The 24,714-nt window shown below is 37.4% G+C and overlaps 1 protein-coding gene across 8 annotated transcripts in view; it reads right to left on the bottom strand.

Annotated features, from left to right (window-relative positions):
- Pits (Protein interacting with Ttk69 and Sin3A) overlaps positions 1 to 14,353 on the bottom strand; it is a 48,760-nt gene extending 34,407 nt beyond the window's left edge. The window contains exons 1-2 of one of the 8 annotated variants that reach the window (XM_067780288.1): positions 13,860 to 14,353; positions 8,433 to 9,969 (exon numbers count right to left, since the gene is read on the bottom strand). In XM_067780288.1, the coding sequence (XP_067636389.1) occupies positions 8,433 to 9,279 (847 nt within the window). In that variant the 5' untranslated portion in view covers positions 9,280 to 9,969; positions 13,860 to 14,353. The remainder of the gene's footprint in view (positions 1 to 8,432; positions 9,970 to 13,859) is intronic. The other 7 variants (XM_067780290.1, XM_067780291.1, XM_067780293.1 and 4 more) reach the window with 7 other exon arrangements.
- Positions 14,354 to 24,714: the final 10,361 nt, after the last annotated feature.

The following is a 24,714-nucleotide window of genomic DNA, read 5'->3' as shown; positions in this document are numbered from 1 at the left end:
AGTTGACTAAATTGATTTCTTTCATTTCGTTTACGTCGAAGTTGAATGTCAGTTTTACACCTTTTACAGTGGTGTCCATCACATCTGGCTATGCTTGTCAGGTCAATTATGATTCTTGCCGTATTTATTACGTGTTCATCGTTAATTGGCGCTTAACCGCCTAAGAGATTTTGGCTCGTAACAAGTCACGCCAGATGTTTCTGTTTCGCGCTAACTGACACCAATTGAGAGCACCAATGGATATCAAGTCTTCTGCCTCTCCCAATTCATTGGAGGGGGCAATTGAATTAATTTCTTGACCGGAGCCTCTTCGTCCATTCGCATAACATGACCTAGCGAAGCCGTTGGACTTTTATTCCTTGCGCTATCTTTATATCTGCGTAAAGTTCATACGGCTCAGCATTATACCACTTTCGATACTCGCCGTCGGCATCATCTCATCTCCCAATATCGTTTATGATTTCAAGCCTTACATCAGTAGAGTTATGTTAAGCGACTTATAGAGAATTCTTATCTGACAATATTTTTTTGATGCTTGTTCCCACATAGCCGTGGTCCTTCACGGTTTCGAATTTATATCCGCGGACAGTCACGTTTCTGAAAAAATATACGCAGATAAACGAAACATGTCTTATAAACTGCTTTTGACGCGCTCCAACGCAGAGACTGGACCAAGTCCTATCTTTTTACGTGCCCTGACATTATAGCTGACCTAATTTGGTCAAATGGTCGTATGACAAGCAATGATATTCAGTAATTTACTCTCTGTATTCAAAACCACACGCATAGTCTTACGCGGCTAACGGATGTAACTCGCGCCAATCTTCACATCCAGATAGCAGAGTTTCGAATCAACCGTATTACTTCTATTGTACCTATATTTGTTTTTTTGTCGAAGTCGTCTGTTTCTTTTCAAACTTTGATAACGTATATCTCCAAAAGGCTTATGTCATATCAAACAAAAATAATTGTTGACAATTGATATGAACGCATCCTTCATACGGTCTCGTACATATACATATATGTTTATTCATATATGTAGTATATTTCAGATAGAGGAATCAATAACAGATAAGAGCTTTGTTTTTTCGTGTTTTTGATAGTCATTGTTCTTTGTGAACCTTAATTAAGCGCTCGTAAGTCTGGATTTGTATAGGCTTGACTTGACTTGAGAACTGTCGCTTATAGTTCTGTTTAATGAGCTTTCATAACTGATTACCCAGAACTTAGAAATACTTGACTTGAGTTAGGGCAGTTTCCACCATCTCCCATCAACGCTGACACTATATTTGACAGATCGTTTCCCGGAGATGGTAAAACGGCTCTTGGAACTCTGTGGACTTTTGATTTTCTATGTAAGTTCTAAGAAACGTGTGCATTTTTGAATGCAATTTATGCTTTTGCTCTTTATTTTGACATTTCTTTGAACATGTTGACATTTATTTGAGAACAAATAAATTTATATGCTTTTTTTGTAATTTCTGGTAAAAGTAAGTACAATGCAGATTTTATGCGCTAACTGTATTATCAAGGCTAAGTTGTCAAGCAAAGTCTATGCCATGTATGAGTAATGAAAGCTTTATTCTCATGTTATCGTTAGCTATAGTTACGGGCCCATTACTGATACTTAGCATAGACTTGAGTTGACTTGGCGTAAACTTGGCAACATAGCTGGCATCATAATCAGCGTTGAAATTTATTTTTAAATAAATGTCAATTTGTATGACAAAATGTCAAAATGAAATGGAAAGAAACAAATGGCATCTCAAAATGTAAACGTCACTTAGAACTTACATAGAAAATCAAAATTCAACAGACTTCTAAGTGAAGTTAAGTGTTGCCAAGTTTTGAGTAATCAGTAACATGCAATGTTCATTTAACAGAACTGTAAGTGACAATTCTCAAGTCAAGTCTATGCTAAGTATCAGTAATGGAGCCTTAAGGCATCGTCACGTCTTTGTTGACGTTGACAATTACGTGCAATTTAAAAATTGAAAAAATTTCATAACTTAACGAACGGTACTATTCTTAAATAGAATTTGTGTTGAGTAATTTGTGTCAAACATTAATAACTGTGTTACTGCGTTATAAATCACGCGTGTTAATGTCAAAACTGACATCAACTATCCCAATTTTGTGAAACATATGCAATTTCGAAATTAATTAACCTTAGTATTGTTTTTTGTTAAAGATGGATGTATTTGTACTACTTATCATTGCGACGCTAAATTACCTATATGTCTACAATTCCGCATCGACTTATACTTTTAGGTTGCCAAGAGTTTGAGGATTTTCGCTTAGTCCTTCTTTTTATAAAAGTTCTATCCGATGAACACTCATAAACAAATGGTTCTTATCCAATTGTTACTCTTGCACTATACTTCAAAATCACATAAGTTTACTGTACACCTTCACTATGTCCCATCCCTAGAAGTTACATAGATGTCAAATCTGTCCGTTGATTATATTGTAACAAATTTACTTGCAAATCCTCTTATTTGCAACCTTCTGCTAAGTTCGAATCACTAAACTGTTGAATAAATAACTCCAATATTTAATAATGCAAAATGGCCTTTATTAAAGTACTTCACAATAAATAACTCTACTATTGCCCGACAGATTGCGTGCTTAATCAAAACTGCTCGTAGCGCCTCTACCTTTGGTGCTTTTATACTCTGTGATTTCCTCGTTGCATCTTCTAGGCGCTTCCAGAATTGACTTAGTTATTGCCATATAATTATAACTACAGATGCACGTGTACAGCTTCTCATATGCGCGCGTATTTGTGATCGACACTTCCGCAATTACAATTGCACACTTTCGGGAGCATCTCAGATAAGATATCTGCATGTGTTTGTGCATCTCTTCTCCGCTGCGTGTACGTACATATGTGTAGACATAATGATTGATTTATGGATGTGCATACAAGGCGCTGCTTGGCATAGTCTTAGAGATGGCAGTACCCCTTAGTGTTGTTAGTATTCGTAACAATATTATTTTTGACATTTTTACTTTATTTTGCTCTTCCTTCTGGTGAAGAATCCGATTGTTCATATCGACGAGGAAGCTTTATAAGGGAAATCTTCTCATTTAATAACCGATTAGGAGTTTAGTTGAAAATTAAGAAAACATTTATTAAAAGTCAACTTGGTCTTGGACATATCTAGGATCCTATAGACGGAATAGTAAGACTAATGATTGAGATCACTAACAGCCTATTAACTAAAAAAAAAAAAAATAAATGTAAGGCGCGATAACCTCCGATTGGCCGGACGGGACCTACATGTTTTATGCCGATACACCCGGAGCGCTTGCCAAACACTGCCGAGGGGCGACCCCGCTTAGAAAAATTTTCTTCTAATTGAAAAACCTTATTTCTAAAATTTTGATGTTGCTTTGCCCGGGAGTTGAACCCAGGGTATACGGTGTGATAGGCGGAGCACGCTACCATCACACCACGGTGGCAGCCTATTAACTATTCGCAGTAAATTCAAAGTTTGTTGCTTTAATAATCATTTTGATTCCTTTTCGCTTAAATATTTACAGACAAAACAAACTTAGCAATAATATATGTGACCCGGTCTATGAAAAGGTGGCTTATGACTAAAAAAACAGCTGTTAACAGCTGTTTCTCGCAATTTCTTTTTTGAGTCATAAGCCACCTTTTCATAGACCAGGTCACATATTATAAATATATTTATTTTCAAATATTATTCTACGTTGAATTCAATGTATTTAATTGTTTGGTAAGCTTATTAATAAAATGAAGTTGATGTATACTCGGAATAAAGTGATCGTAAAGTAAAAACTGTTCAATGGGAATTATGAAAATTTGAGTTTCTTTAATACTTGTCATGAATGATAATCAATAGCAAAAATATTATTCGATAAGCTTAGAATATGTTCCTAGCATTGCGCCATGAGTGATATTCAGAATTCGTACTTAGCCGAATTAGCTTTACATACATATATACTCAATACAATTTCAATTGCACCGGACCGTTTTTTGCATGATATTCTGGGATATGTCGTTTAAACAAAGAATTTATTTAATTAGGACGTTCTTCATTCCTTTGCAGATATAAAGCATTTTATATCCTGATCCGTTTGTAAAGCGAATTGGGACGCTGGTTTTTATTCATTTTTCCCGACCGACCCATTCAATCCCATTTACACGGCTTACAAGTTAGTGGACGTCTTTGTTTTGCTTGACAAACGTGAACGTGGCAGTTTGGCAGTTCAACTGAACTAAGATAGAGTGCGAACTTGTCAAGTTACTTAAGTAATTTGAAAATAAAAGCCAGCGCATCACATATAACTATAAGTTCCTTTGACAGCCAGTTAACCAGTTATACAGCGTGCCATCTAGGTTACACCATGTGCATACATATTAACTTGGCAAGGTGATCAGCAACTAGTTTGAATAGCCACTTTGTACTTATTTATGCCACCAAATAGGCGACCCTCATTTCTGTCCCGCTACCCACCAATCTACCGCAGTGCAGGTTCTGATATAAAATATTATTAAGCACGTCATAATCAAAATTAAAACTAAACACGGATTTAGAATAGTTTGTTGTTGGATTTATGTATGTATACGACAAAATATACATAACGTACTTGCTACAACGGGTTGCTAGGCACTGCATTCAAATGAGACTGAGGCCTTAGAAGCTAGAGATAAAGAAACAGAGACAAGTGTACACCTATGTAAACATTCTACGCATTTTACCTAGTATATACATATATGGGCAAAGGAGAATCATGTTACGTTTATATGTGGTCGATATATTTAGCGTCAACTATGACGTTGTGCTTGTTTTTTGTCGTTTTTGTTAATGTCTGATTATTGTTGTCATTCATATCGACAACATTACATACGTTTGTTTATGCCATACTTGTTGCAATTATTTTCGTCGCGTTTATCGTTGCCTTTCTCGATTGAAAACAGGTTTAAAGATGACGACGACGACAATGTTCTGAGTATATATGTATTTTACAGATGAATAAATAAAACGTGCAAAAAAGGAAACAGAGAGAAAAAGTTGTTTAACCAAAGCAGAATGTGTAGCAAATACAGAATGTTCATTGAAGAAAGAAAAAATAAAAACAAAATTGTGTAACTCGTTTCGGAGGTAAAGACCAGCAGGCTCGCTTGTATTAGGGTCTCGAGCAAATATATAAATTTAGTTACATTTCGCTGGATATACACCAACTAAGTAGACGAATCGAATTTTGCACGATTCGGCAAAGCTGGCGATTTTCCAACAAACCGAATATAATTCAATACAGGTGCATGCAAAAGTAGAAGAAAACGTAAAGAAATTACAGATGGGGATGAGAGGGGAAAGGCTAAAGCAAATACATACTTAATTATTATCAAACAATGTTGACTTCGCGTGCCACTCTGACAATAATATGACTTTTCAAAATAATAATGCTTGTGATGATAACGCTTAAGGCATGCGATGATGAGCAAGCACATACATGTGTAGGAAGAAATGACGAAGTTTTTGAGGAAGCTGCTCGGACATACATACATATATTGCTTTTGTGTATCATTTACGTTCATGATTATGTTGATGTTGTTTTCATAACTAAGGCAGTGCATTGTGAAACACTTCGCTGCCACTTCGTCGCTGACACTTTCGTCAAAAACAGATAAGTAAAGAAACGTGAAAAAGGGAATGCTCTAAAACCGTTTGAGAAGTGGACGGAGGTTGAAATCGTTCTAGCATGCATGCAGGCATATGCTTGCATGTATACAGACTATATGCTGCATATAACATACACGATGCATATATGTATATCTTGTGTATGCCTAATTTCCCTGGGCCATTTGCCAAATGAACGTTGCAGGTTAACTCGCTCGCTTGGCAACCAATTCTGGTATGCATTGTTGATAACGCAGCCGCAATACTAAATTCATGCTCACTAGTGTAGATACACATTCGAATCGGTGACGACAACAACAAAAACGACGACCCGATTTACAGAGAGGATAACCTCAATATACTTGTGTGTGGGAATAAGGCAAAGTTCTCCTACATCACTTTACTCATGACACCAACAACAACTGCCGTACTGTGTCCTACCACCCTCTTACAACTTAGTACAAACGAATGCAAGCCCACTTCGTTGTTATGTATATAAAAAATGAGCAACAATAACAAAGTACTGTTATACACATCTGAATTGTTGCACAAGTAGTAGTTTCATCATGAGCACTCGCGCTTGTGCGTACAAACGTATGTACGCACGTCGTATGGATAAAGAAGTAAAGTCAGAATGTCATGAAAATGTACACAAACAAGTGCAACAACAACAATAATCGTCAGTGGTAGATACATAAAACTCACGCAGCAGTATGTTTACATAGTAAAGAGCAGCCAACCCAATAGTGGGTGGCGAACGAGGGTTGAACTAGTGCATACGCTGCAGGTTAAATTTCGTTGTTTGTGTATGCAGGCAACGTTAATTTAGTTTTACGACATATCCCAGAAGTGGAATTAATTATATAACTTAATTTTCGTATTATTTGGATTTGTCTTCACACTCTCGCCAGAACTTTATTCTCGTATTACCCATTCAGAAGTGGAATTCATCATATAAATTTTTGTATTAAACACTGTCAAAATGACTGTTTTGGAAACCATTTCCGCTGAAACGATTTATACAAACTGGTTTATAAAAATTTTAGTCAACAATGGATCTAATAAGTACAGCTTGTCACAAGTTTACATATTTCGTTTATCCGATTTACCATTCCCGAGCTATTGTGATTTAAAACATGGTTTTCGACTACTGATCATAAAGCACGATACGGGCCTAGATATTATATCAAGGAGAATTGACATGGTTTGAATCCCGGAAGCCATGGGAAGTATGGTAAGGTACGGGCTTTAAACGTGTAAATTAACTTTCTCGTTCATTTATTTCGGCACTGTTTTAAAATCTTATATGCCGAGTTTTTTAAAGCGCTGTTGACAACTCCTTCTTAAACAACCGTCTTCAGTTATCGCTTATAGATCATTCTGTGATCTGTCAGATAGTGCCAGCGCTAACTGAAGATGATAGCAAACGGTTCTTAGTGCAGTATACCTTGCAATGTTTCCACTGTTTAAAATGGTTCATAAGACTGAAATACATTCAAACTTAAGTGTAAGTAAGTGTTTCGTATAACATTAAAGTCCATATCAAAATACGTTTCTGTTTCAACAAAAAAGCCTTCAGTAATATAATCAGTAAAGCCACTTTTGAAGAGGTCATATTAGAAAGCGATTAAGTAATCGAGCTTCGCGAAATAAAAATTTTTAATGGGATTAAACTTAAGAGAGAAACATCAAAGCCGCATAGCTTAATAGGGCTCTGTGAAGGGTGCAATAAAGATTTTAATTTTATTACTCGAACGTACTTTAATTGGCTTTTCTTTCATATCAGCATTTACTATCTAATCTACAGTAATTACCTTATCATCGCTTTATTCAAACGACCCTTTCTGTTATCAATCACACGATTCGCTTATCACCTAAAGTACCAACAACGTGTTATACAAATATTCAAAGAATAGAAAACTAAAGTTGTATACGTATACAACTAGTCGTATAGAGATAAACAAATATTTGAGCAAAAGCTTCAAATCTTTGCAGTAGACGTGGAAAGGCTGCTAGTCTTCGAGAAAATGAATTTATTGCTGTTGCTTTTATTTCACAGAACAATAATTAAAAATACAATAAATGACCGGGTGTAATCATGGAGCAAGTGACTTAAGGTTGTTGTTGTATTAACGATAAAGACACTCCCCGAAGGCTTTGGGGAGTGTTATCGATGTTGATAGTCCTTTGCCGGATATAGATCCGGTACGTTCCGGTAACAAAGCCCGACCAATTCGGGAACGATTTATATGGCCACATTAAACCTTCAAGGCCATCCCTCCCTCCCCACCCCCTAGTTCCATGAGGAGCTTGGGGTCGCCAGAGCGGGAAACATGTATTCTCTTGCTTTGAGATTGATAGCAAGAATTATTAGGAAAAAGATAAACGAATTCTCTGGGGAGCTCTAAACTTGCAACAAATCAGTTATACTCATTAGTTTGAATTACTTAGAAATGTGTTCGTGTACCTTTAAAAGATATTTGAGCCCGATAGCTTTAACTTTAAGCATTTTCAATAAGAAATTTGCAAATTCACTAATAATTTCTTTAATTCAAGAGAAACATGATTGACAAAATGATACAAAAAGCCCTACAAGCCCATTTTGTTTCCTTGTCCATGGACATTTTCAGTTTTAATGTGTAAGTGACCCATATCCAACAACAACAAACGTATGGATGCTAATGTACTAGAAAATAGTGTTTAGAGCAAACGTTTATAAAACTGTCTTATGTTACACATCACACTTTTAAATTGACTGTTAATTTTTTTTAAACTTACCTCCCGGCTTGAAATTGGATGCATCAAATGAGGGCGCACGCACTGGCTGATGTTTGTCACGCAAACCACCTTGTCTATCGGGTACAAATGAAACGGCTGCTGGTAATGACTCGCCACGTGTAAGCGGTGGACGGGGGACATTCGGATCATCAATGGCGTTACGTTTCATGGCACTTGGACCACCACCGGCACCACTACCACCGCCACCACCACCATCACCAACATGTGTATGATCATCATCCTCGGAAGGTGGACGTTTCATATTCACCGATAACGCTGGAGGTACTGGCCCAACAACGCCAACATTTGAAGCAACAGCAGCTGCTGCTGCTGCAGCTACAGCACGATTTGTCATTGACATATGATGCGGTGCCATGTGAGATATACGTACTGGTCTTACGCTGGCATCATGTGCTTCCATTTTTACTGGGAAATCCATAAGACTGGTAGCTTGGGGTGGTGGTGGTCCAATACGTTGTGTCGCATAGCCATGATGATGTTGTTGCTGTTGCTGTGGCCCCACAACGCCTACACCGACACCGACACTGATCGGTGCACCGCTAGCGCTCCGATGTTGCGCTTGTGCAGCCGCTACAGCGGCTTGTTGTTGCTGCTGGGCTTGCTGTTGCTGTTGTGCGACTACTTCACCATTCTCGTGACTACGTTTGGCTGCCTGGTGCAGACGTTTCATTTGACGCGCAGCATCTAAGACGAGTTCTATACGATCGGCACCTTCATAGTTGACACAACCGCGACATACCGCTTCAGAGAAATCATTGATCATGGCCCATGGCATGCGGGGTAGATCGCAAAGGTAGCAATGCTGGCGTTTAGTTTGTAGTGACATTATGGGAAAAGGGGTGCTTGTGGTGGTGATGGGAAATATGTGGTGGGTTTGGTGGTTACTTGTTGCTCGTTGAATGGTGATGTTTTTACGCGCACTTTCTGCACCGCACTGTATTGTTGTTTAATTAAGACGTTAGAAAATACAAATCTTGTTTTATGATTTGTCTGCTTTTACTACTGCAATTCGTGTTTTATCGTACGTTATTCAACCTGTTTTTCACGCGCAAGCTGGTTAGCGTTTTGTTGTCTTTGATTTTGATTAAACACACTCTTTCACGAACTAAACTCAATGGCGACTATTAAATTGCTTACAAATATTTTCAATTAAGTTTTATTAACACACTTGCGTTCACTTGCTCTGTGTGACGGTGAGTGAGCGTGTTGCCGGACACTTGGCACTCGGCACTAATTCACTTCAATGGCTGAATGTTGCTGCTTGACAACATTGTTGGCCGCAACGTATGCGGCAATTGAAGATTTTTCATTTTCGTTTTTTTTTGTTCACGTTCTGTTTATTTATAATTTTTTTATTTATTTATTTAGATTGTTTGTTTTTGTGTCGATATATTCGACGCTTTATTTATTTTTGCTGACTGGCGTGAGTTTTTCGATTTTTTTTTTGGTTTTTTAACAGCGACTTTTACTATGTCCGTTGAATACTTGTTTACACAAAAACATTTTGTTTAATTTTCTAAAGAAATGAAGAAATAAAAGTATAAGTTACATAAATATTGAATACAATTACTTGGTGAACTAAATGTTTAAATAGGTGCAACTGAACGCACAAGAGATTTTACAACCTTATAAGTAAGGTTAGTTTTGCATGGTATAGTTTCCCTGACAAACCTATCGGATTAAATCTAGGATTCGACACTGTACTTTTATCTTTGTACACTTCCTTACATATTCTCTTTCTATAATGGAAGCATATGTACATATAATGTTCGAAAATAATAAATGAAAGGCCGTTCGAAGTTTTCAAATTTCTTACATTCAAACTAGAAACGATTTCTAAAGCAAATTCCAATAATGCATGTGGCCTTTGAAGAGAACAGAGAATTGTGATAATGGTGGTGCGATATGTACTCAGAAGTCATTAATACCTTGCCTTAACCATTTTTCAGTGGTAATTTATGTAAAATAGAACGTACATCGTCTTTTGTAGGTTTACACAGCTCAAGTTCTTTTGCCTGTCTGGGTATTGACTGAAGAAGTAGTGACATCTTCTGTGCATCAAGTTGATATATGTAACTGTAATCAGAGATCTTGGCAATGTGGACCTTGAGACCTCCCGCTAGAAAATATCGATGACAACTTGTGAGTGCTGTAAGGATATGGTGCTGCAGAAGGCAGAAAAAGTTTGGAAACTAAGTATGCGTTGGTTATATGGTTTCAGGCTCTGTTTCATTATGCAGTAACTGCTTTAGGCGTTTACATATCTAGAGGTGATCGGCATGTAAATCCATAGGACTGTATGAGACTGTTAGAAAACGCCCATTCGTTTATACGTACGATTTCATTAGTTTCTCGGTCCAGATAATACATAGGTATATTGTTATAACTACTTTTTTTCTTGTTAACAAAAGTTACGTAGCGAGCACGACTAAGACTCAAAGTTCATTCATATTACTGTTATTTACTTCGCTTTTCATTCCTTTTCAAAATATGCCAATGAATTATTGTTTCTAATTAAATTTGTGACTCAATTCACATGCATGTAAACGCAGCTTTATACCTAATAGTATCTGTACAAATCCAATGAAAATTAAAAATCTATCGATTTACAAACGTTCATCGTCGTTATCTTGCAGGACAAGGGCTATACTTATTAATTATTGATTTGCTGCCTTAAAGCGGAGTCATTGGTGCCGTTTGTCGTATCGCTGTAGTCGTATCCCTAACGTAACCCTATACGATACATTGTTATCGATTAATGGTGCCTTAACCTAAAAATCGTGAAAATTTCATTAAAAAGAAGAAAACGGAAAAAATTACAAACATATCCCACAAAAAATAAGTCTCCTAGTCATAAAGTATCCAAAACAAAGAATAAAATCTACAAAAAGTTATTAAATTCACCAACTCAAATATTTTTAGGTTATGGATATGGCGAAAAACCAAAAACAGTTGGTTGGTACGATACGGTTACGACCTTGGCGTTACGATATGGCACCAATAATCGATTACAGTGATTCCCATAAGGTTGGTCGACTCAGCTGTTATAAGGTTACCGATAACGCACCAATGTCTGCAGCTTTAAGCGGGAGTCATTGGTGCCGTATGTCGTATTGCTGTATCCGTATCCCTAACGTAATCAGCCGTTTATCGTTACGACGGTAACCCAAAACCCAATTGGTTGGCTACGATACGGTTACGATCTTAGCGGCACCAATAATCGATTGCATTGATTCTCATAAGGTTGGTCGAATCAGCTGTTAAAAGGTTACCGATACGGTTACCGATAAAGCACCAATGTCTCCAGCTTTATGAACACGCACACTTTTTTCGCTAATTAGATCGATCTGCTGCGTGTATAACTTTTTGCGTGAAAGCTTATTAAATCACATAAAACTATGCGAGCACGTATTTACCATGGCGGAACGATACCAGGTGGCCGCATCGAACAGCTGATTATAACCTTTTTTTATTTGATTTGATACATCAACTTCCAGCGCAGTACGATTTTGACATTTGTCCCTCGAATTTACAAAAACAAAGTGCATGGAATTCTTATTTATGTATGTAGGTATGTCACCATGCTGCCACCTTGTATCGTTCCGCCATGGTATTTACATTTTAAGTTATCTATATACATATGTAGTACATATAGAAAGAAATGATAATAGCGGTGTTAGCGGGTTTTACACGAGTATACGTCTGCTCGTAAAAAAAATGCTTATCTTCGCTTAGATAATGCTTAGGAGACTTTAGCGGCAGTGGTTAAATAACTACATAGCTACAGCACAGGGTGTACCGAAAAGCGGAGACACAACCCTCTGATGGCCGTACTGTATAACATATAGCTGAATCAGTTGCGATGAATTGTGGACACGCACCATTTTAAGAGGTGATACCATTGTGAATGATAACTAAGTGTGATATCCCTTCAAAAACGCGAGTACTCTATAAATAATGTAAGGAATACTCCTTTGGGAGTATAGGACTGCTCCAAATCTAATCTATATTCATACAGAAAGTGTGCTCCAATTAACATTGCGATGTCCTAGGTAGTACTCCATGGAGCACCCACAAAGGATCAGATGTCAAAGTACTAAAGAGGAATTGTGTCGGAAAGAATTATCGAAGTGAATTTAATTTAAAATGAAAGTAAATGAAGAGGGGCAATACAACTTTTATATTTTATACTACGAATATTCTTATGTTATTTAGCATTTGCGTGAATAAACTAATATTTCTCTATACATGCAATAGTATGTATACATAAAACCAGTGCGCTGTTACATTTTATCAGAGTTGCCAAAGTAAAATTTTATTACTAGTTATTTGCATGCAATATTTCACTTTTGGCAACTCTGTTCGATCGTCATCGTGTCGTTAAAAAACGAGCAATGATCGGCTGATGGTGGTCCGCAAACGCATTGCAAAGGAGTATTGTTAGAGTACTCCAACATGAAGAAAATGGAGCACGTAATCCAACAATTTTTGCAGGGTAGATGTAAAAAAAAAACAGCTAATGGTCGCGTCACAATAATTTTTTTCATCAAAGATGATTTCAAGGCAATATTAGGCATGATGACTACATTGTACGTATTTTTATAGATAACGGCAGATCGAGTGACACTAGCGCCATCAGACACACAAATGTTAGCAATCTACAAGTTTTGCTACATGTAAAGCATAAGAAGAAATTGATATTTGGATTTCGTTGAGTGCTTTCACATTTGCAAGTGAAATTACTTGTTCGACTCTTTGGAACTTTTCCCAACGTTTTTCATAATTAAAAACTGCATTTTGACTAAAGAATAGGAGACCAAAATATGTTAGTAAGTTTTTCTTGTATAGTAAGAATGTTTATGACAATGCTTCGCGATATTTTGCATGCAAATGGGTAAGTCGCAATAAGTTTTATCTAATGTCTGTAGTGCTGTTTATATTTACAAACGCGACATCTTGCGTGATTGTGGCGATGTTACTGTCATGCATAATATCGCGTTGAACGCACCTATGTATATGAAAAAGTTCATTGTGACGCGGCCATAAGTTAGGGACCGCCTCTAACCGTAGAGTAGAAACGCTTTAGTTCAGCAGCACTTTCAACCAGCACTAAAGCAGTCAATACGTGTTCTAAATGGCGCAATGTGTACATTAAAAATATCGCATAAATATATTCATGGATGCATATGAAATCGTCTATAAATATTGATATTAAAACTTAGATATATATAAAAATATATACAGACGCTAGAAAGCGCTGCAAATAACTCGTCTTGAACAGATGCAGATCTCTGCATGTCCGCACATGCACACGCACGACGACACAAAAATATTCTTTACCGTATACACACACGCAAAATTTATATATATATATATATATGTATATATATTAAGTTGTTCGATTACCTATTGTTTTGTTCACTTATTTTTAATAGTTCAGATTATTTAATAAAACAATTTTAATTAATTGTATAAAATTTCAATAACTTCCTTTCTCTGGATTTTTTTTTGTCTTTTTAACAAATTTTGAACTTCACACCATCTTAATCCATTGTACACGCATATCTCTCATCTTATAATTTTATTTCTTCTTCTTCCTATTCTTAAGCAATTATACATACATACACTTTTTTTAATTCACCCCATTAAAAAACTTTTGTTTTTCATATTTCTTTAATGGTATTCACACGCGTTCACTATACGGTACTGGGTTTTTCTGCGTTCGTCCGGTTTCTATGCTCGCTTAGAAGCGCCTTCCTCGAATGCCGCCTGCGAAATAACAAATTATTCCAATTGAATGTCGAAAAAATGTATATCTGTTGGCTGTTAGCGAACTGACGTGTTTGCACTATTTGACTGCATGGTTGATTCGCTCTGGCTGACTAGATGGCTGATTTGTTGTACATATCGCTCTCGAGCAATTGGGTAGGTATGTGGTACAGTAGAGTAAGGTTGACGAAATAACTGTTTAAAATTAGACGCAAGAGGTTAAATAACGTCATGGTAGAGATCTAATGGGAGTCAGTGAAACCACATTACAAAACTTCTCTGAAGCATCACCCCAAGAAATCATTTTTAGTTTTGAATAATCCCAGGCGGCAACTTTTTGGCTTTATTTTTCTCCTACGATCTAAATCAGTAGTATGGTTTGTTGATATTTTCCACACAAAAAAAAAACATTTTTGGAGATAAAAGGCTGCAGAGGCTACCATCGTAAAATGCAATGGTTTCCTCCTAAGGCTTTGGGGAGTTCCGCTGTAGAACAGCCTTTGTACCTACACGAATCTTGTATCTTTCACAAATTTTAACATTAAAGAAACTAACTTGGACTTAGGTTCGTTAGGGTTTCAACAATACTGGGGACCCTGCTGTATGTTAAGCCAAGTAATGGATTGTTATGATCAAAGTGTCATACACCGATTGCAAAGGATACATTTGTTTCGGATTACCAACACGTACCAAATAACTCGTTAACCACGTCACCACTAATTCCAAACCATTTGAAATTACATATACCGCATTATAATGTAGGGATATAAATACATATATCTATCAATTATTTAGATGCTAGACGATTAGCCTTTAGTACAGGAAAAAAGTTAAAAGTCATGCGACTATCTTATTGAGGACAATCGATCAAAGTCTAGCTTGACAAACCTCCCCGTTTAGTTTCGTAATAGGATTGTCATCTTACGTGACCTACTTGCTAGTACTGTTGTTTTAGAAGTACTGTTGTTGTTGTAGCAATAAGGTTACTCCCCGAAGGCTTTGGGGAGTGTTATCGATGTGATGGTCCTTTGCGGGATACAGATCCGGTACGTTCCGGTAACACAGCACCATTAAGGTACTAGCCCGACCATCTCGGGAACGATTTATATGGCCACATTAAACCTTCAGGCCATCCCTCCCTCCCCACCCCTCAGTTACATGAGACGCTTGGGGTTTTTTTAGAAGTACTCTTATAAAGCTGTATGATTTGTGAAGATTTGAATGCTTTTAGCAAGGTAGGAATCCCGATTGTTAGAGTACTTAGACTTTACGGTCGGTTTAGGCTCGCTATTAAAACTTCCCAATGGTCTCGCTATCATATTACGTCCATGGTAAAGGCATTTCTCGTGTTGCCTTTTTTTCCATAAGAAACTATCCACTCTTACCTACTGTACTCGTACTCGTTTTTCAATGTGCTCGTTTCAGTGTTTGCTATCATTGCTACATACATACATAACAAACAACTCGCACTCCCCACTGCGCCAACCCAACTCCTGTTATAAAAGTTTCACATGTGAGCGAGTTTTGTTGGCATTATTCACGTTGTGCGACGTGTTCTTAAGATGTAGTGTTGAAGATGTGCATTCTAAGTAATTACATATCTATGTATGTAGACAGAAATGTGTACTTAGTAAATAAAATTCAAAGTATACATACCAAAGAATAACAAAAAAGATAAATCAAGGAGCAAACTCAACAATCCGCAATAGGATTCAGACTAATCCCATCGCAGGAGATTTGCGCCCTTTTACCAATAAGTCAAAATCTATTCAGTTTAAAAAAAGAGTACTTCAGTACGAGCCCAAGAAGGGACTTTGGGTATATGGTAACTATAGAGCAGATGTGTTGGCCAGAAGAGGTACGACTGCCAACGTTCTTCTCGACGAGTGTATGCCCATAACGTCTTTTGAATTTCGGGCGAGACTGAAATTTGCCAAGAGTGTGACTTTCAGGCGCACTTGGCCTTACTATACTAGAGAACACACAAATATCTTTCTGACCTTGAATAAGTCGGATTTATCCGTGGAAAGTATGTTTCCTAGAGAAAGCTGCATTAAAAGCACACATGCCGTTAGAATGAAAACCAGCTATTACGATTCTTGTCGTAGCTATAGATATTCATACATATGTAGGTACCGCGGGGAGGATAGTGCTGAAGCCTTAAAAAACTATATACCATGAAAACTTTTACTCCGATTTTTTAAGTAATATACTCTGTTATTTACTACTGGGATCCGAAGACTGTTTTGCCCTCAAAATAAAACAAAAACAATTAGAACGAAAGCTATAAAAACGTAGGAATTAAAAGCAAAGAAGCTTGAAAAACAGAATGAGAGGGCAATACAACGGCCGCAAATGTTGGTAGGCGCAAAGGTGGTGGATGGGGGAAAATATGTAAGAACGATAATAACACTGTTGTCAGTCGTCGCTCGACAACGTAATTGTACATAAAGGTATACATACAAATAAATATATGTATTCAAATAATCTTAGGACGCCACGGTCTACTCTTGGCTTTTTTTATCATCCTCAAACTCCACTGTCCTCAGCAGCTGCTTTATCGCATTTCACGTTATCTCCCATTACATTCTCTCTCTCCGTCGTGTTTCTTGTTTACTTATGCATACATCTATATTCCACTTCATCCTCGCCCCTTCCGCGCATTTTAGAACTATAATCGTTTGAGCTATTGCAGCAATACAACGCCTGACCGACCCATCCGCTTGAATTGTGTTTGGGGTGTCGGCGACGTAGTTGCGTCGCAACATTTTTGTGAATCACTCGCGTGGATAGCAATTACTTTTGGCTACGTTCTATGTATATATGTATATTTATAAACGTATGTATACATATTTACCTTGCCATACCCCATTCGAACTCTTATCCCTCTTGCTCATACAGCCTTTTGCTTTAAAAATGCTGATACAGTGCTGTTTTTGTTTGCATGCTTTTCGTAGCAGATAACTATTCAGTGTGAATACTTTAGTTTTTATTGTTTTTGTGTGTAGGGGGGATATAATGTACACATCATGTCTAACTTCTGCAGCTGTGCCGCTCTATGGTTGTATGTTCTTAGTGTAACCGTACTGGGGCAATTTGCGCATGGTCGGGTTTGTTTTCAGAGATCAGGCACAGTTCTCACTGCACAGTGACGTCGAAGTCACTATTTATTAATCAAAAGCTCGTTCATACCGAGTTCAACGACATGAATTTATCAAAAAAGCAAGCCTATTGAACTAGTAAGATCAATATCATAGTATAGCCCTTGAGGCTGTGAGTGAAAATGGCGATTGTACAAGTCACTATTTATAGGCGAGTTAAAAAGACACATACAAACGCGTTGTTTATTTTTGTAGTTCGATGGTGGTTAAGTTAGGTTGATCTGGCCGGTCAATAAAAACCTCACATAGACTGAATGTGTCCATAGTGTTACCAGAACTTGTTTAACGACCAAACGGAAGAACCCCAATCAGGTGCCAGGACATATGTTACAGAATAACTCCGTCCTCTTGGCAAATACTAGCATTTTTCTAGCACACAGCTTAATTGCTGTCTCAAGATCTGACAACACTGCCGCCCTTAATAGCTGGAGCCTTGACCTGGCGATCGCAGGACATGATCACAGAATGTGCTCAACCGTTTCTTCCTGCAGCTCACACTCCCTACACTTGCTGTTACTGACGATGCCTAACTTATAGGCATGTGACGCCAGAAGGCAGTGTCCAGTCAGTATGCCCATCGTGAGCCTTATGTCTTCTCTCTTCAGAGATATGAGCCACTTTGTTAGTCTAACATCGTAGGCTTTGTGCATGATCTTAGACATTTTGTAGCCCCGCGCTTTTGTCCACGTCTTTCCTCCTTGATGGATCATATGTAACTCCTGTCTCCTTTTGATTTCTCCCAAACGTCTATCGTCGACTCAGCGAGTGTTGCACCCTTCTTTGCCAACTCATCGACCTTTTCGTTACCTTCCACCCCGTTATGACCGGGAACCCAGTAAAGATATATGGTCCGGTGTGAGTGAAGTTTTTTCAATGCTTCTTTGCATTCCAGAAAACTTCTTGATGAAGTACTGTAAGAGATTATTGCCTTAATTGCAGCCTGACTATCTACAGCGACTGCAGCTTAAGCACGCTTCCTCCAGAATTTCTGCTGCTGTCGTCACTGCTATAATTTCCGCTTGGAAAACGGTGCACTAATTTGGCAGCCTGTAGGATCTACTTATTTCTGGGTCGATACAGTAAACAGCAGACCCAACATCTTCCATTAATTTGGAACCATCCGTATACACGTGTATAGCATGTTCTGCCATTTCTGCACCCCGGCACCAACCCTACGGCTCAATTGTGGCCCCAACATCTTTTTCGAAGCTCCGGCACGGGACCATATATTCCGTTTGTCCGATAAGTGCAATAAAAAAGTACCAATCAGCTGATTTCCGGATATCACCTTTTTGACTCCGCCATGCAGAGGGCCTACCAAATATTTTTGGGTAGGAAGGTATAACCGATGCGGCCCGATACTCACAAGCAGCAATTGCTGTGTTGATGCTAAAAAAAGTCGTCTAAACATACTGACTGTTCATCAGCCAAAGATATGAGTAGAGTATTAAAACCTTAAAGCAAAGGTAATTCATCTCACTGTGCATACATATTTATCTCCAATTGCACCACCGCTACTACTTCTGAAGCGCTTAAATTTGTAAGCTGCGTATTCCGCTCAGTGACGTCACGAACATGATTCGTGCTGCTTTGGAAACCGGACGGGAAAACTGGTTTCTCAAACGTAATGTAACCGACAACCAAATATGTACGTAGCCATCGAAGTTCAGCTTAAATATCAACAATTTTTGATGAGAATATTGCGAGAGTTAAGCCGCACATAACACAATTCCAAGGCGCATTTGGCAATCGTTGAGAAACCAGTTTTATCAACGGGTATTGTGACGTCAGTGTGCAAAGTAGAGCGATGGCAGTGCCTGCTAATTGTATACAATCGGAGCGGTTTTGTGGGTGAGCTGTTGGCAGCAGGGACGGAAAATAATATTTTTTTTTTTTTTCGGAGTCGAAAAAGTCCTGGTCAAAAAATTGTCCTCGGTGAAAATGTTTGAGTTCCCAGGTATCCCTAAAGCAATATCATGTCGAATCATGCATCCTTTTTATTTTTCGAACTATTTCCATAAAAGTCCACATATAAAAGTAAAATCTGTATTTTTATTTTTTTAGTCCGATAGAACTAGTTAAATTCGGACCTTTAAAAATAAAAGTTAAATCCGGACTTTTATTTTTTAAGGCCAAAATAAAAGTCCGGCATGATAACAAAGAAACGGCTTATCCGAATTAAAAAAAAATGTTTGTTTCGGATAAGCCGTTCCTTTGTTATCAAGTGCGACTTTTATTTTATTTTGGCCTTAAAAAAATTAAATTTCGGATTTAACTTTTATTTCCGGACTTTTATTTTTAAAAGTCCGAGTTTAAATAGTTCTATCGGACTCAAAAAATAAAAATCCGAAAATAATTTTTATCTGGATCCAAATCTATTAAAAGTCCAAAATTAATAGTTTTGTAAGGAATTAGAATAAGAGTTTCGGCCCCTGTTTGGCAGGAAGGTTGGTTGCCGGCGTGCAGGCGAGCTGGCAAAACTGGTGGTGGACAGGTATTCGTATTTGGAATGAATTCATTTCAGTTTTTTTTTTTGGGGATGACGATGCCAAATACTCATAGTTGCATAGATGCAAAAGATGCTGTGCAGAGGAGTGGCCACCAAATGCGCGCGCATATTTGTATATTGCTTAAAGGTGTTTGGTTGTTTGTCTTGTCGTACGGTGTGTATACCACAACCAGCTAGTGTGTATCCATCTAGTATACTATGAGGCGCGGCGCGTCATAATTGCTTGAGCAGTGTTTTCGATAATCGTTTGCATGTGTGCGCCACTGGGGGGTGTGCGTGTGTGCATGTTTGTTTATATATCGAGGCATTGAACGATTTACTGGACATGAACGTGTATGAGGTATAGAAATCGATAAAATATGTGTAGATATTGAAATGAAGAAAAATAAAAAAAAGTTGAACAAATTCCTATCGCAATTGAGAGAAAATATTTAAATGAGAGATCGCAAAAAGTTCTCTTTGCATTGAGATTACTCTAAATATGAAAAGCGCTGAAATGTGTGAAAATCTTTCTGATCTGATTCAGCGAAAAACCTTGTATTGTTGTAAATTGGGGGATGGGAATGTGAAGAATTCGCAATGAGGTTGGCTGCGGCATTTGAAAATTAAGAAGTTAGCTAAGTTCGTTTGCTTCAGAGCGAACTTACGGATCTGGTGACACTTCCAAGATGCGATTTTCTAAGTAGAAAAGTAAAAAAACAGTTGTTGCTAGCTAATGCTAATAAGAATTACGTAACATGTCTAATTACATAGAGCTTAATATAAAAGTGACGAAGGAGTCTCAGTATTGTTTCAATTTGTCTCAAACATAATGGATATCTCCAGCTGTAAAAGTCAAAGACAACGGTAAAAGTAAAATAATTCCACTTTGAGGGCATGGAACTGGAATTTAATTTGAAAGTACTATTACAATTTCGCACATTGTATGCAAATAGTACAGAGAAAGAAAGATAGAAAATATTTCGCACTTAAAAACGGTCATTATGCGTATAAAGTATAAAAAATGAATCATGAAAACCCAACTTCGAAATAAAGAAACCCAAATTTTTCATTCGGCTCTTCAATTGTCATCTTCAAAGAGCATCAACAATTAACTGGAAAGATAATCATTATCAATATTTTAAATAAAACAAGCCTTCGGAGCCGCTATTGCCACACATCTTGACAGCATGTTTGTTACATGTGACAGTTTTAAAGTTTATTGTGTTTCAAAAATCAAAATATTTTCTGATTTAAGAGCGTATTGTGCATTCGAAAGTAACCGGAACAGGATTTGATAAACATCCTGCATTTCCTTCACGTTCGCTGTACCAAAAAATATATGTATTTGGAAAATAGACCTTACGAGCTCTAAAGCGTAATATAACTGAATACATCAAAAATTAAGCTCTGAACCGTTTGAAGGAGCTAAAGTCAGCTTATTAATATGTTAAAAGCGACTATAAATACTTCAAATAGATTGGATGAGCCTTGCAGAAATATCAAACTCGTCAACTGCAGGCGGCGCTTCGCGTGCACATTTCTGGTCGTTGTACCTATGGTTTCAATATTCGTTTTCAAGCCACACTCGTTCATACATGTATATTCGTTCGTCCATTTATGAATGTGAGGGTGAATTGTACACCTGTTCATATAAACATACATACATATCTAATTGAACAAAAAAAAATATACAAACTCGATTACCCGCATACTTGTAGACCTTGAACATATAACGGCTTGAATGCCCGCTTAACACGCTTCGAACTCGTATGGCTAGACTAACAGTCAGTTAGTGAGTAAGTAGAGCTTATTACTCAGTTACAAATATATTTATGTATCATGCTTTACATGCCTTTTCAGAGGTTAGTTATCGCACAAAAACGTACATATACGTAAAAGTGACACGATCCGAAAACGGCTATGTGACGTCACATCGCCACTGACAGTGCTGTTTAGATATTGATTATTACGTTTGTATATCTGGATGAAAAGTCTAGTGAATGAATGGTTTGACTTATATCTAGCATGATACATGTTTATACGAAAGCTTTGCGTGTTTTGTGAAATGCAAATAAAATTTGTGCTTACAAAATTCGCAGCCTAATTTACAAACCTGAAATACTGTGAAGGCACCACTTATTGTTTAAATTTACCTCTCAGTTGACTTACGTATCACTCCTCATTCGTAGGCAGGGAGGTATGAAGTTCCCAGGATTTAAACTGAGAAATCTATATCCAACAAAAATAAGCAATCAACGTTTCATATTTCGTGTATAACTTCATCATTATTATACTGTTTAACGAACATCTGTGGAAAGGTTTACGCTAGAAATATTATCTATGTTTCGAAAACTTTTCCGTTGTTACTGCGAGACTTATCTCTAAGGAAAAACGGTGCTCCAGTTCGACGATACTATAAAGGCCAAAGCTGTGCAGGATAAAGATATCCTTATTCTTAAATATACTCGAAAGACTCGGCCCTGGCAGCCTCACATAGATAAAACTTGCAACTTACTGGCTTACACTTTGTCTGCCAGGACCATCCAAGAACTGTCTCATTATTAGTCAACTTTCGCATAGTTCTCTTAGGGAAAAATCCACTCAAATGTCAAACGTATACGATATTCCTTTTACGAAGATGGGGTGTTTTGCTATCTATCTGATACTAAGTCCTATTATGACCATACAACTACTTAGGTCGTACTATCTTGACACAATCCAAACCTTAACTGACTTATTTAAATTCGTTCATAAATCTCATATCACTCAATATTCAGCGTCCTTCGGCAAACCTTCCTTTCCTTCCTTATTTCCTCATACAATTTGGAAAAGATTGGATGGAGTAGATCATGCGGCCGATGGCTGAAAGTTTTTTCGTATAACAAACCAACAAGGATAAGGAAGTAGAAAATCCAAAAAAGTTGTCCAAGTGCCAGCAGAAAAGCTACAAGTAACACATGCGTTTATAACAAGTGTGATGGCACATTACCAGCAACCAAAACTAGATTGACCAGGCACAGCGCATACTTGCATACAAACAAATATGCAATGCCCTAGCAATGCCAATAACACAAACAACATTAACTCAAGTGACGAAGCGATGCAGCAACTATTTAATAAATGTTGTTGTTATAAGTTATTGCTGGTCGTTATAGTTGTTGCAGCATTCGTGCCTATGCAAAGAAAATTTGCAGCAAAACAGAAAAATTGCAGTCTTTATTTTCTTTGTATATGAGCCTTTGTCACTTTTGTGCTGTTCCAGCTGCTTGGGTTGCATTGTTGTTGGAACTGCTGCTGACATTCTAGGGTAGATGAACTTGTACTTGCAATAAATAGTTGGTATATGTATGTATGTTTATGTAGTAGCAACAGCAACAACTATGCTCGCAAATATTTTTCCTTGCGGTTAACAATTTTAACAACAACACAACATTTGAATGCTTTACAATTCATTGCTGGATTGTTTATGTGCGGTCATGCGTTCTCTGGCGCTCCGTCTCGTTCTCCCACTCTTCAGTGCATGCCTTTGTATTTTTCTACAGCATACTGTATGGTTAGTATGTATGTAGTTAAAGGGTCATTCTGTCACCACAAACTCGACCGCTCAACTCATAGTCTGGGAGATTGTAGGCATTGTTTACTATATAGTTTGGCAGCTTAAGTAGAGGTTATGTTGCGAATAGAGTGGAAGGCAGTGGACTAGGCAGTCGAATGTCATATAATGAAGGAATGGTGTTCGGAGATTTTTCAAAGTTAAAAAAAAAAATGATAAAAGCTTTAATATAAATAAAACTATTGTTTTAATAACAACAAAAACGCCATATATATTCTGTATACATAAATTTGTAAGGATTATCTCACTTTAAAATTTGAATTAAATAATCTAAAGTTTTGTTTTGAAACTGAGTCGAGAACTGTGCGTGTGAATGTGCGAATTTTCACCGATCAGCTGTTAGTTGCGCTACTTGGTAAAATTTACAATGATTGTAGGCTTTTTTAGGTAGAGTTGCATTTGATATGACTCTGCTTTTGTTGTTGTAGCTTTGTTACCGCCGTAATCGATAACTTCTCTTTGATGGCTTCACTTAACGTGTTTGACTTAACGGTAAAGCTCTTCTTTGCGAACTTGAACGTGAGGAATTCAAACGGAATATTTTGTCTTTGAGAAATTTCAAAATCCACCTCCACATTCACAAAGCACAATCATTGCAAATACAAACGGAGTATGAGTGTAGGATAAGTTTAGCTCTTGGTAGGTATAATCTTCGGAGTATAACCGTTATCTGAGACGACTCAGCCGTTGTTTGATTGGTCGGTTATTCGATTTGAAAATGCTTATGACTTTGAAATGAAAGACTTTTTTTACCTAAATAATTTTTTCTGACTAGCTACCTAAATATCTCATAGGTTAAACGCGGTTTAAAATTTGACTGTGCTGACTGTTTTCCATCTTTTAACTTTATGTTTACTCCGAATAAACGTTGAAAGGGTATTTAAGTGGACCGTGAGTCGAAGAAAAATAACAAAGTAGTCGTCAATATCGGTTATATGGAGGCTACTCAACAGACCGTACAGCCCTCTTTACTATTTTTCCGTTCATATTGCATTGCAGACTCGTGCTTCAAACTTTTTTGTTTGCACCTTTTGCAAGCTTTCGTCCTGGTAATAGCCTTGCAAACCTCATACTTACCTGTCATGTACACACCTTTATGTGCGAATCCGTTTTTCTTTCTCCATAGCTACAATCTCTTCCGTAATAGCTTTTGCGCTTTTTTTTAGTTTGTTCAATAATTTTGTTTTTGCAAGTGGACGGAACGTGCAAAATTCTGTATACAGCTAA

This window comes from Eurosta solidaginis, chromosome 4 (genome assembly GCF_040869045.1).
Source record: "Eurosta solidaginis isolate ZX-2024a chromosome 4, ASM4086904v1, whole genome shotgun sequence".
NCBI classification, from domain to species: Eukaryota; Metazoa; Arthropoda; class Insecta; order Diptera; family Tephritidae; genus Eurosta; species Eurosta solidaginis.
Note: the sequence above shows the minus strand (reverse complement) of the source record. Positions and strands in the feature narration are given on the sequence as shown.